Below are 20,040 nucleotides of genomic sequence, written 5' to 3'. Positions count from 1 at the left end.
TTGGATTACGGTCGACCTCGTTTGACATTATAATATACATTTAATACTTTATTTAAACATTACGGTTTATTTAAATATCTAAAATGATTAGTCTATTAAAATTTTCTTTCTGCTGAAATAAAAATTGACAATTCCTTTTAAAAGAGGAAAATGATCTGTTTGATGTCGACTAGTGCCACATCATCAATAACATAAGGAACTATTTGTTCAGGCGAAAATATAGCAAAGGTTTAGCACTGTTAAGGATTACAATTGCCCTTGTTTAAGAAAAGGAATATTCTGCAATGTATTCGCGTCTGTGCCAGACTTCATGGAGTTGTGTAGTGAAATTAACATGTGTTTATAATACAATGAGATCCTGGTGCCGGAACTATATTGACTAATTTTGTGAGTGGCACAGGGGACCTAAATTTGGCAGGTGGAATAAAGTCTAGTTTTCGTCTCTGTTATAAGAATAAAATATATACTGAATATGAATATGTACAGTGTACTAGAATTTTACCTTTGCTTCTATTATTAGTCTATATAGAAATGTGAAATTTATCGTCCTCGAAGACACGGAGATCATTAGTGAAGACGAATAAACTCAATGATTTTAATGAAAAAGTGCACATTTTAAAATTCATTTGCTGCGACTCCAAATTAATTTATGTTGTCATGAACATTTCAGTGCTTCGTTTTATTCTGTGGCCTGTGATCTGAAATATACAATTTACTAGAAACACTATCATTATTCTGAATAATTCAGCTTAAAAGCGATACAATGTAATAAAATCTCAGTTTATATACAAATTGTGTTTTTCTCGTCTGCGTTCGGATTTTGTGACCAGCATCGGTTTGTCTGTTTGCGGAAATGAAATTTACCAATCATCAATCAAGACATTTACACACTCGTCTGGCGCCAAAATCATATTGATTAATTTTGACAATGATACCAGAAACCAATTTATTGAGGTGAAATGTTGGCACGAAATGGATATTCTAGATATGTGATAAAAGTAATTTCATGATCATTCCGACCGCCTGACTCGAACGCGCTGTGTGTTTGTTTAAAAAATATCTCTGATACCTCAATGTGTTAAAATATGAATATCTAAATATCAATAAGCACCGTCATTGATCAAGATTACCAGACACAGGAAATAATAGTACGAATGACCTTCGACGTGCAATATTACTTTTAATTAAGTGTTATTTAAAATTTTCGGAATGGCTAGAAATCGGAGGAATTCAACGTCAATGAAATTTGCAGTAGGTAGGTATCAGTTACATAATTTCTAAAATATTTACAATCACTTTAGTAACTATATCTTATGATGATTTAGATTCATCTGATGTTATTCATGTAATGGATTTGTTCGAACTATTAACATCTCATTATTTGCACTTTATGCTCACATAACGTTCTACAAATCTTTTAAATTTCCACTTGATGTGTCTTGAAAATTAAAAAGAAGCATGGGTATAAATTGATACATTTTATATAAATTAGAATAAATATACTAATGTAAATATAAGAACAATATTATTGTATAATTATATATTTGGCCAAAATCTAATAGCGATGCTCATGCCTATGTTGATGGCTGCACAACCACGATAGATTTTTAGAAATAAGTCTAAATGAAATTCGAAACTACACCCAGTTATTAAAATATCCCGAAATCTTTCTGAAGCAAATGTAAATGTAAAAATTATATTGAAATAAAGAAAAACCGATCTTTTTGAATACGGCCATATTGAAGGATAGAGTGATGGCGTGGGATAAGTACAAAATATTATCAAACAAAATCATATATATATTTCAAAAATATTTCTGACACTTTGTAAGGGCGTTTAATTTTTGATCTTTAAAATATCTGCAACATAATTTAGGACGTAAAAATTGCTTATATATGACTGTCCACCTTTAAATATCTAGCAGATTGATTTTATGACCAATCTTATACATAAGAGGGTGTGGGGATACGCTAAAGAATTGTTTTGAACTACCATCGCACCAGACTTTGGACTAAGTATAATAAATAAAATACAAATTGTAGAAATAGTATTGCAAACGTTGTAGAATCTGAATAACTCTTTTGGTGGTATGCCCAAGGAGTTTCGCTTTTCATGTACAAATATTTGTCATATGTTTCATAACCAAACCTTCAGAACGATGTCGTTAAAATATAAGAAATCAACTATCAGTAAATATCACAAAAAGGCATATTAAATACTTTATGCTAAATATCATGATATTGCAAACAAGACTATAGGTAATATAAAAAGAACCGCGTGACATTGCAAACCACACTATAGGTAATATCAAAAGAACCATGTATTATTATAAAACCAAACTATAGGTAATATTTAATGAACCAAGTAATATCGCAAACCAGACTTTAGGCAATATCAAAAGAACAATGTGATATTGCAAACCAGACTAAAGGTAATATAAAAGAACCGCGTGATATTGCAAACCACACTATAGGTAATATCAAAAGAACCATGTATTATTGTAAAACCAAACTATAGGTAATATTTAATGAACCAAGTAATATCGCAAACCAGACTATAGACAATATCAAAAGAACAATGTGATATTGCAAACCAGACTATAGGTAATATTAAAAGAAACGTGTGATATTGCAAACCAGACTATAGGTAATATCAAAAGAACCATGTGATATTGCAAACCAAACTGTAGGTAATATTAAATGAAACATGTGATATTGCAACCATATGATATTGCAAACCAGACTATAAGTAATATTAAAAGAACCATGTGATGCTGCAAACCAAACTATAAGTAATATTAAAAGAACCATGTGATGTTGCAAACCAAACTATAGGTAATATTAAAAGAACCATGTGATATTGCAAACCAAACTATAGGTAATATTAAAAGAACCATGTGATATTGCAAACCAAACTATAAGTAATGTTAAAAGAACCGTATTTTATTTTTATTTGTATAACATTGTAGAATTATCATACAACACATAATTTTAGATATTAAACGTTCTTGCAGATATACAAATAGGGAATTATCAAATATCGATAAAATGTTTATTTCATAATAAAATAATGTTTCAGTACGTTTTTTTTTTATTTCTTTTGAGAAATTTTATGTTGACGACTCTGATTAATATGATAATGTTATCTAAATCTAAAGTTGCTACATTTTTGCCAGTAACCAATATAACCTTTTTTCCTGAACCATTTATTCCAAACCCTTGTTTGTCGCATATTGAATGTCTTTTTGTTTTATTTCAGGACATGGATGTTTCCTGTTTCTTGTACTTGTCCTGTGTGTAGGATTTTCTGTAACGAAGATTATAGTTGGTATGTTTCAATACAGAGATAAAGTTCTGACATGTTAATTACATCAAATTGTATTTGTCTTCTCGGTAGCGATATCGCACAAAACAGCTAAAGTATTCTTCCACAAACGACGTAAGTTTATGACTGCATGAATCTACTGAGAGCCATTATATGTGTCGCTATGTCATTGACAAGTACATTTACATCATTTCATGTGGAAAAACGAATTCTTTTTCAATTTTGTTGTACATGTAGACACATCCGAAAATAAAAACAAGTATCATATAGGATTTACCGCAATCATGATTGCATCCTCTCTTAAACAAAACCATATACAGTAATGTATGTATGGGCGTGTAGACCTCAACACAAACAGACATAAACGAAGTAACACAAAAAGACATAGACATCTACACAAAAACACATAAACAGAATAGCACATAAAGACAAGATAAACAAGAAAAACACGTGTAATGTAAGGAAAAAGGTGGAGCACCGCCTTGGAATTATCAGTGGCAAAACACCAACACACAAACACAATTAATGATATAGGTTTTCGTGACAAAGAACAAAACAAGAACTGCTGAGTATTGAAGTCCTTGCGCTTGTTTTTTTTAAATGTCTGCTTTACAGCTTATTCTTTAGAATGAAAAGAAATTCAAGTAACGTGACTTGTAAAGTGTCATAGGCATTAACAGTTAGGGACAATTAAACCCATTTGTCGTTTTTTTTAGATGTATGTAATAAATTATATTTTCACATAATTTGTTAAAGCCATCTCCATATAATTGTTATATGCACTTTATATAAAACCATTGGCAGAAGATTTTTTTATCCACGAATACATGAGCAGCATGATCGGCACTACCTAGACATAACACTAATTTTCTTACAAATCATAAATCAAAGTCTGGCTGCGATATTAATTCATAATAATCGTTTTAATATATTTGTGTCATTTCCTTGGATACGTTAAAGTAACTCGATCAATTTTCAATTAGTTATTTTGTTTCGTATTACTGTGTAGAAGGATCGGTCTAAGAACTTATACCAGATATATGTGATGATACGTTTCTTTCTAAGACATTTCAGAATAAATGTTTTATCCATTGCTTGTCACGTTTAACCCATCTTTTGGACAATTGTTTTCAAATTTGCCTAGCTACTTGCAATTATATGTACGATAAAAAACGTGTATTTACCTATAATTTAACACTCAAAGTTTATGGAAGCGGGCATAAAATTTTGTTTGTTGCCTTTAACTTGCAGAGTAATAGTTGTTTGATAATGTGGCAGTTGAATCCAGTAAGTCCAGGGGTGTTCAGTGATAATCTGTCATAGATCCATTGTAAAACAAATATTGGATTTACCTGTATCGGAAAATAAACAGTGTCGATTGTATTTAGGTCAACTGCCACATTATCAAAGTTTATTAGTAACAGTTGTATTTGTCAATGTTATTTTTAGGTTAACTGATACTCTGTTTCCTTTCTTAAATTGACTGGTCCATCATTCAATTTTGGCAGTACTATATATTATTTGAAGGGGTGTTCACTGAAAATTTACTGAATGAATAACGAGATCTTGGTCTGCACTGGTCGCAAAGGCAAAATCTCTTGCCGCCAGCAGGCTAAAGGTTAAGATATATTAAAATGGTAAATAACACTGATGGCATTAACGTTCGTTCAAACATACCTCGATTTGATTGCTAGTTAAACAGCTCTGTATTTCTGCGATAAGAAGCGGCTGACGCACGAATCAGTAAGAGAGCATTATGACGTCAGATTGCCGCATGATGTCCGATATATTACTACTCAAATAAATGATTCCCAGCATAATTTTAAAAATAATATTTCAATGTGCATGTAAGGATGAACAGAATCAATGCCTTCTTGTGGTTTGTCGTCTTTTTACCACGGTTCATAGTTTAAATGCTTAGATATTAAACAAACTCGGACTAACGACCACATGGTTCAATTCCTGCGTATCTGAACTCTGAACCGTGATAAATTACAGGACAATCCACTCAAAGGCCTTGATTATTTGTTGAACAAATAACCTTTTCCCTGCCCAGGTTTTGTCTTTATTACACTTTTTTTTCTTTTCAGGTTCCGAGTATGTGAGCAAGTGTCCTTCGAAGGAGATGATCCCAGTGTATATTATTGTAAGTGGTTGTCTCCCTGTATTGTTAAGCGTACTGAGACAACCATATGATAGTGGACCAGCATCGGAAAAGGAAAGATGGTCTATGAAAATAACGCTTGTTACCACCGTAGTGGGAGTGATGGTCAACCTTGCATGGCTTGTGGCCGGTATGCATTAAGTGATTGATCTGCATATAATGTATCACAGTAGCTTGAAGTTTCTGCAAGTTATCTTTAAGGCTTAGAATAACGCTTTGAGAAACAAAAATCAAACAACACCAAATCATAGAAAGAAAGAGTTGTTTAACATGAAAATTGAACTGCATGTATTTGGTGTTGTTTGATTTTTGTTTCTCAAAGCGTAATTCTAAGCCTTAATAAGCCAATTAACAGTTGAAAACAGTGTCATTTACCTTTTCGTTGAAAACTAAATAAAGACATATTTGCTGGCAAAATACTGTGCACTACAAGTTGGAATATGGACTTCTTAAATTTTTGAATTTTCAGAATATCTTGCTTAGTTTTGAATTAACCGTCAACAACGATTGTGACGGGGCATTTTCCATTGTAAATTGCAGCTATTTTTTGTACATTTTTAAAAATATTTTGATAATTTCACTTTGTGAATGGAATATTATAAAGCATTTATGGTGTCTTAGTAAACATATAACCAGCATTCCTTTGCAAAATGTCTGAAAAGTGTTGTCTTTCTCACTGCTCAGCTCGGTTAACACTAATGTGATTGTTTGTACCTCTTTCTAGTGAGATAAGCTCACTTTAGCTAAATTGTCCTCTTCAGAGGACGTAAAATCAATGCTATGATGTTAGATTGTAAACAGTGTATTAGCATTATTACCATTTATGTAGGAATTGATTTGATATAATCGACAAGGGACTTCACATTTCCTATAATCTTGGAATCAAACTTTTATTGTATTTGTCAGTATATACATATCTTACTGGTCGTGCAAGTAAACACTGAAGACAGTCTGCGCCAGTCTGAAGTTATTGGCGCTAATAACACGCTTGAATGCGAGAATTTCCTGTAAAAAATGAAACCTACATCGTAATAGGAGACGATATTATAAAACGGTTCATAACATAATATATTTTTTTAACTACGGCGTACAACCACAAAAGGCGACATTTATACGTTATATAGCTTCTGTGAATCTTCTAACATATAAATTAAAAAAACAACATCATTTATATTTATGTTTTGATTAATTAAATGCAACTTAACAGTAGTTATTTGTTTTTAGGCACATACCTGGTTGTGACAACCTGGAGTGGGAATATTTGTAACATTCCGACACCAAAAGGGGCAGGGACTAGTGCACTTCCTAAGTTTACGACAACGCCCACTCCAAATGGATCTGTCCAGTCAAAATATCTCAATAATCAAAGGAACTTATTACAATCTGCCACTGATTTTCCGATAACTAACGCTACTGTCGTCAATATACAGGATGACAAGCATGCAGAAAGAAACCAAAACCAATATGAAGGTGTGAAAAAAGATAGCCAAAACATCTATAAGACTGACAGGAAAATAATTGAAAACGCAAAACTGGTAAATACGACGCTTGATGAAAACAGTGCGTTGCAGAGTAAGCCGACTGAGCATACAGATGAAGATGTTGCAGAAAAGGATCCAATTTTTAAAGATGAAGAAGGTAAAATACAAAGTGATGAAGGTTTTCTGAATGCGCATGGAAACGACAAGAACGCTAATGACAAAATCCATCAAACTCAGGGTAACAAAGACGAAATTATGAAAGACGACACAGTTTCTAAGATAGTAACAAAAATTAAGAATAACAATGTAAGCACTAAGAGAACGACAGACGTTGGGAAAAGTGGAGATCAATTAACCATACAGGAAATCAGGGTAAACAAGGCTCATAGTGAGAGTGTAGACAGCTCACTGTTTTCTGAAAAATCTAGTCAAGACACACTCTGTATAACATGTGATATACATATTTTAAGATTCTCTCTGGCGGTAGTTGTAATAGACTGGGTATGCGTAATATTTGGGATAATCTACTTTTGTCATTTTGTTTATCATAGATTTTCATCCATCAAAGATCAGTTTTTGCTTATCAATGCTTAAAACTTCGTTTGACTGGAGAATATATATCCACGTGTTGAAGAGTGGCATTAAATAATGTCGAAAATGCAAGTGAAATATATTGCTTTAATTACCCATACAAAATGACAGATATTATTTATAATTTTACAAAACATGAATTGATTGAGGGAAACTTAGGGAAACGCAGAACATTTGAGAAAAAAAAATAAACGTCATACGTTGAAATTAAGGGATTGCAGTTCGAGGTAGCTGCGTTCTCAGGACTTTTCCGTCCTATGTCAAATATAAATTAACCCTTATTATGCTGGACACAACTGATTCTGCCTTTGCGACCAGTGTAGATCATGATCAGCCTGCATATCCGTGCAGTCTGATCGTGATCTGCACTGTTTGCCATTCGATCAGTATCTTTTTGGTAAGCACCCCTTTGGTACTGTCCAAATTGAAAGATGAACAAGTTCATTATAGAAATTTAGCAGGGTAAGGGTTAAGAGGTTGCTGGTTGTTCATGTGTTTCTATTGTCTGTCTGAATCTCAGCTTCTTCAGTCTTTCTAAGATTGTTCCTTTATATAGTCCAGAATGATATACTTAATCGATCAATAATTTTGTTATAAACATAACTTGCTGGTAGCCGCAATATATGTGTTGGCTTTACACATGTCAAAAATGAGTTTCAGTTGTTGGTGTTGATTAACCGAACACAGCCGGTCTCCTTTCAGCCGCCGGTGGAACCTATAAGTCTACAGATGCCTAGAAACCCACCCTGGCGATAGATCTTGAGAAGCCTATACGTCTGCCAACCTTTTACATATTGTTTATGAATTGTATGTGATATTGTCATCACTTGGTGAATGATAAATATTGAGAATGCTAAATACGTATTTATCTTTATGTCGAGTACTCTTAAACAATTCAACTGCATCATTCATCATTATACAAACTATTTTGTATGCTATATCTTATACTGGGTAACTTTCACGAGCATATCATGTATTTGAATTTCTAATTTGAATTCATTAATATATAAGTAATCCTTCAATTCTTAAGATAAAAGCATGTGAACACCACAGGTCGCTCAGCACCGCAAATATGAAAATGTTTCAGGCTGAGTTTGACTGAGCCTGTTCATGAACTGTAGTGAAAATACATACTATCGTCCGCGCCCTCTATACTCTGTTCGAGCAGAACTTATCATCTGCACCAGTAACAAGTACCAAAATACATTTTAAAGACATCTGCATTTTTAAAAAGTTTTTACGTGTTGTAATTTTAGAGAAAAAATATTCTAATGTTTATTACAAGCAAGTTATATCTATCTTAGAGATTGGCAGACAGGATATTACGACATTCTGTAATTGGTATGTCGGATTCATTTCTGTACTTGTCACATTTGTTATCGATGAACTGTAGACAGTAGTTGCACTTTTCTTATTCTGAATTACAGTGTGTATCCAAAGAGTGTTTTATACGCCAATTGTAATTTTCATTGCCGGTTGTTTCATCGCTTGTTAAATATTTTGAATTTGCCTAATATAGCGTACAATTAATTAGTAAAAAGAATCATTCTCATTATGTTACTTGTACCATGAAGTTAAATATTTTAAATTGTCGTATTTCTCTGTTATATTTCTTGTACAGTTAAATATTTTTAATTTCCAAAGCATTCAAACACTGTTTAACCTGTAGAGTAAAATACATTTAATTTTCATAGTAATTTGATTTCTGCTATATTGCTTGTACAGATTATTGTTTTGAAATTCATTTTCCGATATATCACTTGTATAAGTAATTGTTTTGAATTTCCTTTTCGTTATATATGCTTTTACAGGTAATGATTGTTTTGAATTTTCCATTTCCGTCATATATACTTTTACAGGTAATTGTTTTGAATTTCCATTTCCGTCATATATACTTTTACAGGTAATTGTTTTGAATTTCCATTTCCGTTTTAAAGGCTTTTACAGGTAATTGTTTTGAATTCCCATTTCCGTCATATATACTTTTACAGGTAATTGTTTTGAATTTCCATTTCCGTCATATATACTTTTACAGGTAATTGTTTTGAATTTCCATTTCCGTTATAAATACTTTTACAGATAATTATTTTGAATTTTCCATTTCCGTTATATTACCTGTACAGCAAAATGTTTTGATATGTTTTCTGTTAATACTATGTATATTACTTGTACAGTTCAATAATTGGCGTTTTATTCCATTTACCTGAACAGTAAATTATTTTGAACTTGTACTGCCGCTGTATTAGTACAGTTAAATTCAAAATTGATTTATAAATATTTTGTACATTTATATCTCGTATGATGTTCTCATGTGTTTATAGTATTGTTTTACGTTTAGTTTATTTTGACTGAATAATAATGATGACCATTATTTATTTTATCGTATATTAAAAACCTTTGGACAATAAAATATAATAGCTTAAGTTCATCCTGTAAAACCTGTTTGCGTACTCTAGGTGATTTAAACATCTAATTTTCTACACATTCAGATTTTGTTAAAAAAAAAGAAACATGAAACGCTGTGATATCTTAATGAGTATTCCTTTAATTTTATTAGACATTGCATTGTTCAGATATTATAACATTAAAAAAAGCTGCCAAGAGTTATTTTATGCTACTTAACCTTTTCTTTCGTGTCCACTTTTTTGTTTTGTCTCAGGCTAAATGACAATCTTATAGATAATTGTTTGTTCATTTTAAACCAGAAAAAATACCATTACAGGATGGTGTTATATGTTCATTTACCCCTGTATATAGTAGAGTGTCATTGTTCTTTATTATATTTTGAAAGTATATAAATCTACACATTCTTTTTTGAAATTTCAAAGATCATTTTAAGATCTCAAACAAGTAAAACAAAGATGACCAAGAAGCCTGTAGCTTCTTTAAGATATAGGTTACTAATGGGAAATAGAATGCCTTAGAGCTTACTCTCTGTATTATATGAACAGTTTAAAAGGTCATGATGACTGACTGCAATGCGGCTGTTCATATTACTTTCTTGTTATTTTCTATTTTTGGCTATTGTTATCTTATGCATTTGTCATACGTCTGGACATTTGATGAACATAGAAGAAAGTAACTTTTATTTCCTCGCTTTAGGGCTCTGACATATTTTGTTCATATGCAACATTGAAAGCATTGCTTTTAAAACAATGTAACTGCGCACATTCTCTCTTTGAACAGCAGTTTTATCTGTTTTTAAGTTAAAATATTATGGAATTTTAAGTTCAATGCTTTTAATTTTATGTTGAAAACACATAAGGCATCTGTCTAATTCTGTCTGCTAATTTCTTAAATCATTTAAAGAAGTGAATGAATTTTAAAAATTGGCTTAAAATGAGAAAGTTATGAGCTGCATTTAAATATTTGATCAAAATGGTGGCCACAAGAAAGAACGAACTGGCAGATTTATTAAATTTCTAGATACATATTTGAACTAAACGTTACTTATATTTTTAAAACAATTCTCTACATTTCCACCTATATTAAAATAAATTACCATGTTTTACATCTTACACTCAAGAAACCTACGACATTTATCTATCCAATTTTTTTTTTGCTAAATAACGAATTCAACAGTACGTAAATACTAAAATGGCTGCCTTTATGATCAGTCGTTTTCTTAAATATCAAGCTGTCATTTTTTTTCAGTAGTGGCCCGATTGTAAAAATTCTGTCAGCGTTATGAAAGGCTTGAGGATGACTTTCAAATAAATTAACCGTTATTGTCAGGCATTTCTTGCCCTTTAATGTTCATACAGATGTAGCAGCTTCATTACATATATGGTCCTTATGACTCTTTAAGATCTGCTGCTGCACATAAATAGGTATATTGTTTGAAGACAGATATCAAATTTTTCTGACATGTTTTTTTTTCAAGCCGAAATACTATGCAGTCAATTGTTTGGGTACAGTTGGTCACTCCCAACTGAAAATCTTGTTTAAGAAATTGATGACTAGTTAGAGGTATTTCCTTTTATCTTACATGTTTTGCGTATTCAATTTCTCTCTTGTATTTTTTTTTCGTTTTCCATATAAGAGAATTCACTGTTTATACTGTGTTAACCGTTATAGTCTGTGTGTCTTTTTTTCTTTATTAACACTGCAAATGAGTCTATAAAGTTATTGTTAAAACATCATGCCTGTTGTTTACATTGTTCTGTTAAATGATGATGATGACAATAATGCAATACGTGCAGACATTGTACTAGCTGAGTAACTGACAAATATATATAATTATATATTAAAGGTCCCATTTGAATGCATACTCGAATGAAGGGGAATAATTTGATAAGACTGTTTCAACAACATTAATTGTTGGTTTCCGACTGGTACCACATATTTCCACATTTCTTCTATTGAGTCAGACTGGGTTGTATTTACCAAATTCACTGCAAAGGTTCCCTGTTCTAATATCTCTTTTTTAAAAAAATATCTTTACTCATCAGTACATGTTCTGTTACCATGGACACCTAAATAATATAGTGGGGCCGTCATGAACAGTATATCAAATCAACCTTTTCTCTTTTTTTCAAATATTTTGCAGCATATTTTTTGAAAGCATCATATATATAATTTGGCAAATATTTCCAGGTTGTACACATCTTAAGCCGCTCAAGTAATTGTAAGAAAGTATCGTCGAAGATATCCTTTGTTGTGTAATAAATTTCGGCATTTCCAAACGTTCAGAATATTAAATTCTGTAGACGAAGTGATGTTATCATTTGTCACTTTCTGTTAGCATTTTCAAAGCAGTATATACAAATGTAGTTTAGAACACGTTTCTTAGAGTGTTTGTTTGACCAAAATGTACATTTCGTGCATTAAAAATATTCTGACCTTTTTCTTTTGATATGTTTTAGCACTGACAGAGCTTTTAAAGAACACGGTTAATGCATTTTTAAGAAAAAGTAGCACGTGGTAAAGCCTGTGTCCTTTTCATCCTTTTGCAATGTGTCAAGTTGTCCCTTTTTGGCTTCTGTGTCGTTTCTGAGACATGTAATTTAGCGCTGTGTACATGTATAGACAAATATTTGCTTTCCGCCTTATTGAGCTAACCAAAGGAAATGCATCGCAAACATTATGTATACCATATACTGGCTAAAGGTTGGGGGAAAGTTGGGGGCGGTCTCCGTGGCCGAGTACTTCAAATCACTTGCCCCCCATCGATGTGGGTTCGAGCCTCACTCGGGGCGTTGAATTCTTCATGTGAGGAAGCCATCCAGCTGGCTTACGGAAGGTCGGTGGTTCTACCCAGGTGCTCGTGATGAAATAATGCACGGTGGGGCACCTGGGGTCTTCCTCCACCATCAAGCTGGAAAGGCGCCATATAACCTGTTGTTGTGTCAGTGCGACGTTAAACCCAACAAAATAAATAAATAAAGGTTAGGGTTAAGTTTAACCTTAGTTTATAGTGTACATTAATGCCGCCCTGAAATTCATTGCAATCGCAATAGCACAAATGCCACATCAGAGTCAATTATCCCTTATATAATAAAATGTTGTTTTCTAGATGGATCAGTACGTAAACGGATATTATTGTTCTCCTTGTTGTGGAAATACATGATGTAATATCGTTTATTGTTTGACCATTATCTGTTCGAATACGGCAATACTCAATTGTCTTGCTTGGGTTTCAAGCATTATGATAAATTGTTTTTAAAATCATTGAATAAAAAAATTTAAACAGATACAAATAGAATTATGCGAGTCCTTAACCATGATCATGCTGGACACAATTGATTCTGCCTTTGCGGCCAGTGTGGATCATGATCAACCTGCTGATAATGATCTACACTGTTCGCCATTCAGTCAGTATCGTTTTGGTAAGCACTCCTTTAACAGTTATTGGTACTGTCCAAATTGAAAGTTGGACAAGTTCATTATGGAAATTTAGCAGGGTAAAGGTTAAATATATCAGTTTTGAAAGGCAATGTACTAAACAGAATGGACTCCTTCTTTATGTAAGAGGAATGTTGGGCTAAGACATGTTTTTTTTTCGTGTTATAATATCTAGCAGAATCCTGAAGGATTCATCATTGGTTGGTGTCAGAACCCGCTCTTGTAGCGTAAAACGTGTATACGAAAACTTAATACAGTGTCCGTCATTAAATGTTCATGAAATGCGTGGGAATGTCAGCACTGTTTGTTCATGTTGACGGCATTTTCTTTTGAATTATCCGTTACAGGTTCGTTTTAGGTTCATGCCTGGTCTAGTTCGGGCGTTTTAACAGCACATGAGCATGAGAATCTCTCTGATAACAAACGTTTACTCTTCTAGTAAAACATCCCCGAAATGTGACAAGAACAGCAGTTTTAGGCTAGATTACAGATTGCCTTTATGGAGACGCACTTTTATAAAATAAATTAAAAAAAATGTATTGTTAATTTGAGTATATATACTTAAATTGCAATCACGGTTAAATTCGATTAACTTCTGATAGATTTTAACTCGTCTGAAGGTATTTCAGTAACTGCGATAAATTCATTTATGTCCTCTTAGAAATAAATGTCAGTTATTTTTGGTGACCAGTTTTATTCGTTTACGGTGACTGGGTACCGGAATCGCCCCAACATGTAACTAACCGGGATAGTACGGATTGTAAGGATTTTATTGTATACAACTCGAGTAAATTTCCCGTGCTTGACATGGGATCGTTACAGTTAATCTAGTGTCCTTTTCTGCTGGCGATATCGTAGAGTACACATCAGATAAAAGAATATAGTTTTAATATTTTAAGAATTCGTTTTAAAAAAATAGCCGCGTGGTATAATTTGCGTTCAGGTAATTGATTTGTTGAATTTTAGCTATTAAATTGTAGTTTTGTAGTTTCTTTCAGCAATTCATTTTGCTACCACTGAAGTTTTCTCATAGGAATTTAACATGTCAAGGCAGGCATGCGCGAGGAGGAGAGATAGAAGAGTTGACCATGTGGCCGGTAGGCGTGAAAGGGATAGAGCGCCAGTGAGGGGAGCCGCACGAAGGGCGGAAGTGCAGAACGCTCTTCAGCAACAGAGGAATCGTGAGGAAGATGGCAATTTACCACCTCAAGCACCAGCTGACCCCATCCCCAGCTTGTCTCTTCCAGTATGCAGACAGAAAATGCAGATGGTCAAGACCAAGACTTTTTGCCTAATCATGTTGAGTCTCTTGTTCATGCATTTAGTCTGAATCCAGACAGTAATAGTAACTTTCATAATAACGGAATTCAGAGCACTGTTTGAGCAACCAACAAAGTTTAGGGCAGAACTTTCCATACCTTGCTTCAGAAGCAAATGTTTCAATTCTGTCTACCGTAAATGACCGTGTTAGTGCCCAAATTCCATTACATATAAAAGAAAAGATTTTGGTGGGAAAGTACATAAATTTGGCTATGCTGTAAAAGTCTTCTTCTGATCTGTCTGCTCATAACGAAATGCGCATAGTTTTATCATCAGAAGGGTTTTAGAAACCCGAGAAAAATGCATTTCTGACAAAGTTAAAAATATTGAGCAATGGACAGATGCCTTTCTTATATTCATGGATAGATATCTAGTTAGATACCCTGAAGCGTGCTCTGAACTTCTGTCGTATATAGCTACTATCCGCCAAGCAGGCTTTCGTAGACAAGACTTTGCTTGGAGAATATATGACGAGCAATTTAGGCTTCGCCAAGAAAATTGCATGCAGTCTTAGTCAAAGATAAATAGTGAATTATGGCTAAATGTCATGACAATGTCTGTAGTACCATAGTTCAGTGCTCCGTCAAAGACTAGGTTTGTTCAATCTAATAGCACTCTTCCTAGTAGTGCTCGCCAGTTTACAGAATGCGTTAGGTTTTTATCAGGGCACATGTACTTTTCCTCAGTGTAGGTTTCGGCATGCATGTTTAAACTGTGGCGGTCAGCATCCGAAATTTAAGTGTTATACATTTCGCGCAAGAACAAAACCAGGCCAAAAAAACGTTTCGCAAAAACCAAATGAGAAGCAGTTAGGTTATTCGGCTATAAATGTAGACGCCCTTAGCCAAGAACTTTTTGATAACCCAGATAAATTAATTGCTAAAGAACTAATAAACGGCTTTTCTCTAGGGGTTTCCTTGCATTATTACGGCCATAGGACCTCATTTTCAGCTCAGAATATTGTCTTTAAAAAACTATATAAAGAAATTGAGGCCGGAAGAGTTGCAGTCCCTTTTGAAAAGCCACCGTTTAAACATTTTCGAGTCTCTCCAGTAGGAATGATAGAGAAAAAATGAGGTAATGACTTTAGGCTTATTCATCACCTGAGCTTTCCAAAAAATACATCGGTGAATGATTTCATACCACACGAGCTCAGCTCAGTTCAGTACACACATTTTGACAAAGCTGTAAATATGCTTAAAGAATTAGGAAAGAATGCCTTGTTAGCAAAAACAGATATACAATCGGCTTTTAGATTATTGCCGATAATCCAAATGATTATGAACTGTTAGGTATAAAACATGAGGGTAAATACTATTTTGATAAATGCCTTCCTTTTGGCGCTTCTATATCCTGTGCTACATTTGAAAAAATTTCAACTTTTTTAGAATGGGCTGTTAAAGAAAGGTCAAAATCTAACTAAGTTAAACAGTATCTAGATGATTTTTTATTTGGAGGCAAAGTAAAAACAAAAGACTGTCATAAACTACTGGAAAACTTTTTTCAGCTATGCAGGGGTTTGAATGTACCTCTAGCTATGGACAAAACGGTTAACCCAACTACAGTACTTGTTTTGTTGGGTCTGGAAGTAGATTCAGAAAAAATGGTTATTAGAGTTCCTTTTGAAAAATTGATAGAACTACATGTAGTCGAAAAAATTAAGTGCATGTTGGGAAAAGCCAAATCAACGTTACGTCAGGTACAATCTTTAACAGGTAGCCTGTCATTTGCTTGTAAAGCAGTTCCAATGGGAAGACCGTTTTTGAGGAGGCTCATTGATCTGACCTCGGGGCTTGTTTCTGAAAAATACCATCATTTAAGGATAACTAAGGATGTAAAAGAAGACTTAAATTCTCGGCTAGCTTTTTTGTCAGATTTTTATGGCGTCTCAGTTATTCACGAAGGAGTCTGGCTTGATAGTCAAGAATTAGTTATTTACTGATAGTTCAGGCACTGGTTATGGAATTTATTTCAATGGTAGTTGGGCATATGGTATTTGGCCTAAGGCAGGGAAAGAAAATGGTCTAACGGATGATATAACAGTCATGGAGACGTTTCCAATAACTGCTTCTGTTTTCCTATGGCCAACTAAATTACAAAATAAGAAAATTTTGTTCAGAACAGACAATATGTCAGTTTGCCATATCAAACATTCCATGACTAGTAAGTCAAAACCGGTGATGTTTTTAATTATACAATTCGTTCTACAATGTTTAAAGTTCAATATCATGTTTAAATGTAAACATATTCCAGGATGTTATAATGGTATAACAGATGCACTTTCAATGCTTGAATTTCAGCGTTTCAGGACACTTGCTCCAGAGGCGAACAGATTTCCGGATCTCGTGCCGTCGCATCTGTTAGACACATTTGGCAGTTAGCGAGGTCACTGGCAAGCGCGGGTTTAGCAGACAATACTAAAATAGCTTATAAGACAGCTTTGTGCTCTTTCAGCGAATGGAATTGCTTATTCATGGCCAATTCAGCCATGGGTTCTGTCCCTTTATATAGCATGGTTATTTCAGAAAAGTCTTACTTTCAAAACTGCATCAGCCTATGTTGCAGCTATTTCTTATGTTCATAAAATTCACAGTTGGGAAGGTCCAACAAAATCATTCTATTTTCAAAAAAGATAATGGATGGCTTTAGGCGGAAAAAGGCAGATACTCTAGACAATAGATTACCGATTACAATTAAAGTCCTAAGTGATCTTTATGATATTTTACAATCAATATGTAACTCACTCTATGAAACTAGATTGTTTCGTGCTATATTTCTAGTTGCATTCTTTGGGTTGTTCCGCGTTAGCTAGCTGGTGACTTCTAGTACTCATTTCAGTGGCCGTCCTATTAAATTTGATGACATAAAACTGGACATGTCGAAAGGAAATCAGTCGCTTGAAATACTTCTGAGACAGTCCAAAAACAATCAAACTGGCTCACCTCAAGTTATCTCTATTCAGTCGCTTCGTATGAATGAAAGCGGTGGTTGAATATTTAAATCTTAAACCCAAATCAGAATTCCTTTTTTGTCATGCAAACGGCAAACCAGTAACTAGAGTTCAGTTTTCAGAAATTTTAAAACGTTGCATGCTCAAATTAGGTCTACCAGCAAACAGACTGCTTTCACATAGTTTCCGAATAGGTGCAGCTACCTACCAAGACTCTCAAGGTGTTCCGCATGAAGTGATCATGAAAAAAGGCAGATGGACATCAAAATCATACCTTTCTTACATTCGTAAGTAACTTACTATTTAACAGTATTTACAGGTATTCTGGCGTTATTTTAAATTATTTCAGCTATATGGATTATTGGTTCATCCATCATGTATTGGGCCAAAAAAGAGCCGAAGAAAGGTTGTCTGTGAATCTAGGCCTTGATCAGCAGAAGTGCACAATAACTTGGTTGACTAGGCGGGGCATGAAATGGGCAGAAGTTTTACCGCTATTGACGTCAAAGCTTCCTATTGCAAAATACTTACCTGATGCCGTAATTATACACTGCGGCGGAAATTCAATTGGTGAGTTACAGAAAGGACCTTTATTAAGTACTATCAAGAACAACTTAGAAACATTAAAAGCCTTAGCAGGGCCATCGCTAAGCATTATTTGGTCGAATATTCTACCGAGATATAAGTGGAATCATATTTCTGTTTAACAACAGCAGAAAACATTAGAAAAGCAATAAATCAAGCTGCTGCGCACAAAACTTTAGTCCTGGGAGGCGGCTGGCTAAAGAATTCTGAAATTTCATTAGATTGTCCGGGTCTATATAGAAAAGATGGTGTACATTTGTCATGCATTGGTTTAGACATATTAAATCTGTCACTGCAAACTGCGATCGAGGCAATTATCGCAGGCTGTTTACAAGGAACATTTGATTAAGTGAGGTGTTGTTTATAAAATATCTACTTTGGACGAATTTTATTTTATAAAATATTTAGTGCCCCTCAACACACCTTTCAGGTGCATTTCGGTATGGCATAATGTAATTTAAGCTTCATTTAGACACCTATATATATATTTTGCGTAACTTTTGTCTGCTACTTCCAATCTTCTGTCTGTTTGATTTAGTTTTTCTATTGCGTACAAGAGAAATTGTTGAGAATTTTCGCCTTCGTTCTCTTCAGCTAAAAATGTGTAATCTCTGCAACTTGCCAGATGTTTCATTTTCAGCTTATCTGGATAGCTTCTGAATTTCGCGTTGCTATCCTTGCGGTAATTTTGTCGACCCGGAAGTTTTTGGTTGCATTCATGCTACATGTAGGATGGTCCTAGAACACCGATCACTGATTTACAATAAAATTTAGGCACCAAAACGGCCATGAACTACACCCTTTTTGTGGTGATTCTGGCGGCCCAGATATTTTGGTTGCTAATCGTGCTAGGGTGGTCATAGAATACTGAGCACTAAGAACGATCTTTTTTATTTGCTGAATTTTCTAAGTATTGTCTTAGTTTTGAAAAAATCAGGGTTTAATCAACTTCTACATCATTGTAGATATTTTTTATTCGAACGTGCAGAACTACCTTAATTGTTTTTGTAACTACATCTCTGTCAAGGTCGTCAAAAACATAACATTTGTCTCTTCTAATGTTTTGACCTTTCACCCTTTTGTAAACAATGCATTTATTTTTTCGAAAACCCCAGCGTATTGTCTTGGCAATATGCATTGACTATTTTGCTATTTTCTGATGTAAAACGGGCTTTATATCATTTACAAAATGTACAACTAAAACGAAAACTATTATAAAAATGATGAATATGTGACGGTTGTTGTCAGATTTTAACCTACTAACGTACTGCCTAGACCTTCGTTACTTTGTAAGCAACTGATATTTAATACACGAACTTACCTGTTTTCTTCTGTAAACATCGTAATTCCATTTGAAGTCACCGTAAATTAATCGGGGCAAAAACACAGTCATAAGTGTCTATTTTGTGAACATAACTTAAATACGGAAGGTTATTTAGTGCTAATAATGAACACTCTGTGCAATGCAAGAAAAGCAATAAAGCTTTTCACTAAACTGTTTCTATATCGGCGGCAACGGGCCTTAATATCTAGTTTTGATAATACTCGGCTATGTAACAAACTATTATAGCTTAGTTTAATTGCAGTGGCATCACGTAAAGGTTAGAAAATGTTCAAGGGGCTGTGAAATTACAGCACTTTTGATGCTTTATTTGAAATTATTGTTTTAATTGAAATAAAAAAGATAGCTTTAACTCAGTCCACGGAGGAAGGTGTCTAGATAGTATGACCTGTTTCCTTGACAAACGTATCAAAAAAAGAGTGTGGAAGAGAAATCATTT

The 20,040-nt window shown here is 33.8% G+C and overlaps 1 protein-coding gene across 1 annotated transcript; it reads left to right on the top strand.

Annotated features, from left to right (window-relative positions):
• On the top strand, nucleotides 1–12,488 carry LOC123535088 (uncharacterized). Its single transcript, XM_045317631.2, has 4 exons — nucleotides 1–1,255; nucleotides 3,259–3,327; nucleotides 5,415–5,618; nucleotides 6,713–12,488. Exons 1-4 carry the CDS (start codon nucleotides 1,210–1,212, stop codon nucleotides 7,561–7,563), a joined length of 1,170 nt encoding a protein of 389 aa, XP_045173566.2. The 5' UTR covers nucleotides 1–1,209; the 3' UTR covers nucleotides 7,564–12,488.
• Nucleotides 12,489–20,040: the final 7,552 nt, after the last annotated feature.

This window comes from Mercenaria mercenaria, chromosome 12 (assembly GCF_021730395.1).
Source record: "Mercenaria mercenaria strain notata chromosome 12, MADL_Memer_1, whole genome shotgun sequence".
Taxonomy (NCBI): Eukaryota; Metazoa; Mollusca; class Bivalvia; order Venerida; family Veneridae; genus Mercenaria; species Mercenaria mercenaria.
This window is presented reverse-complemented; position numbering and strand designations above follow the sequence as displayed.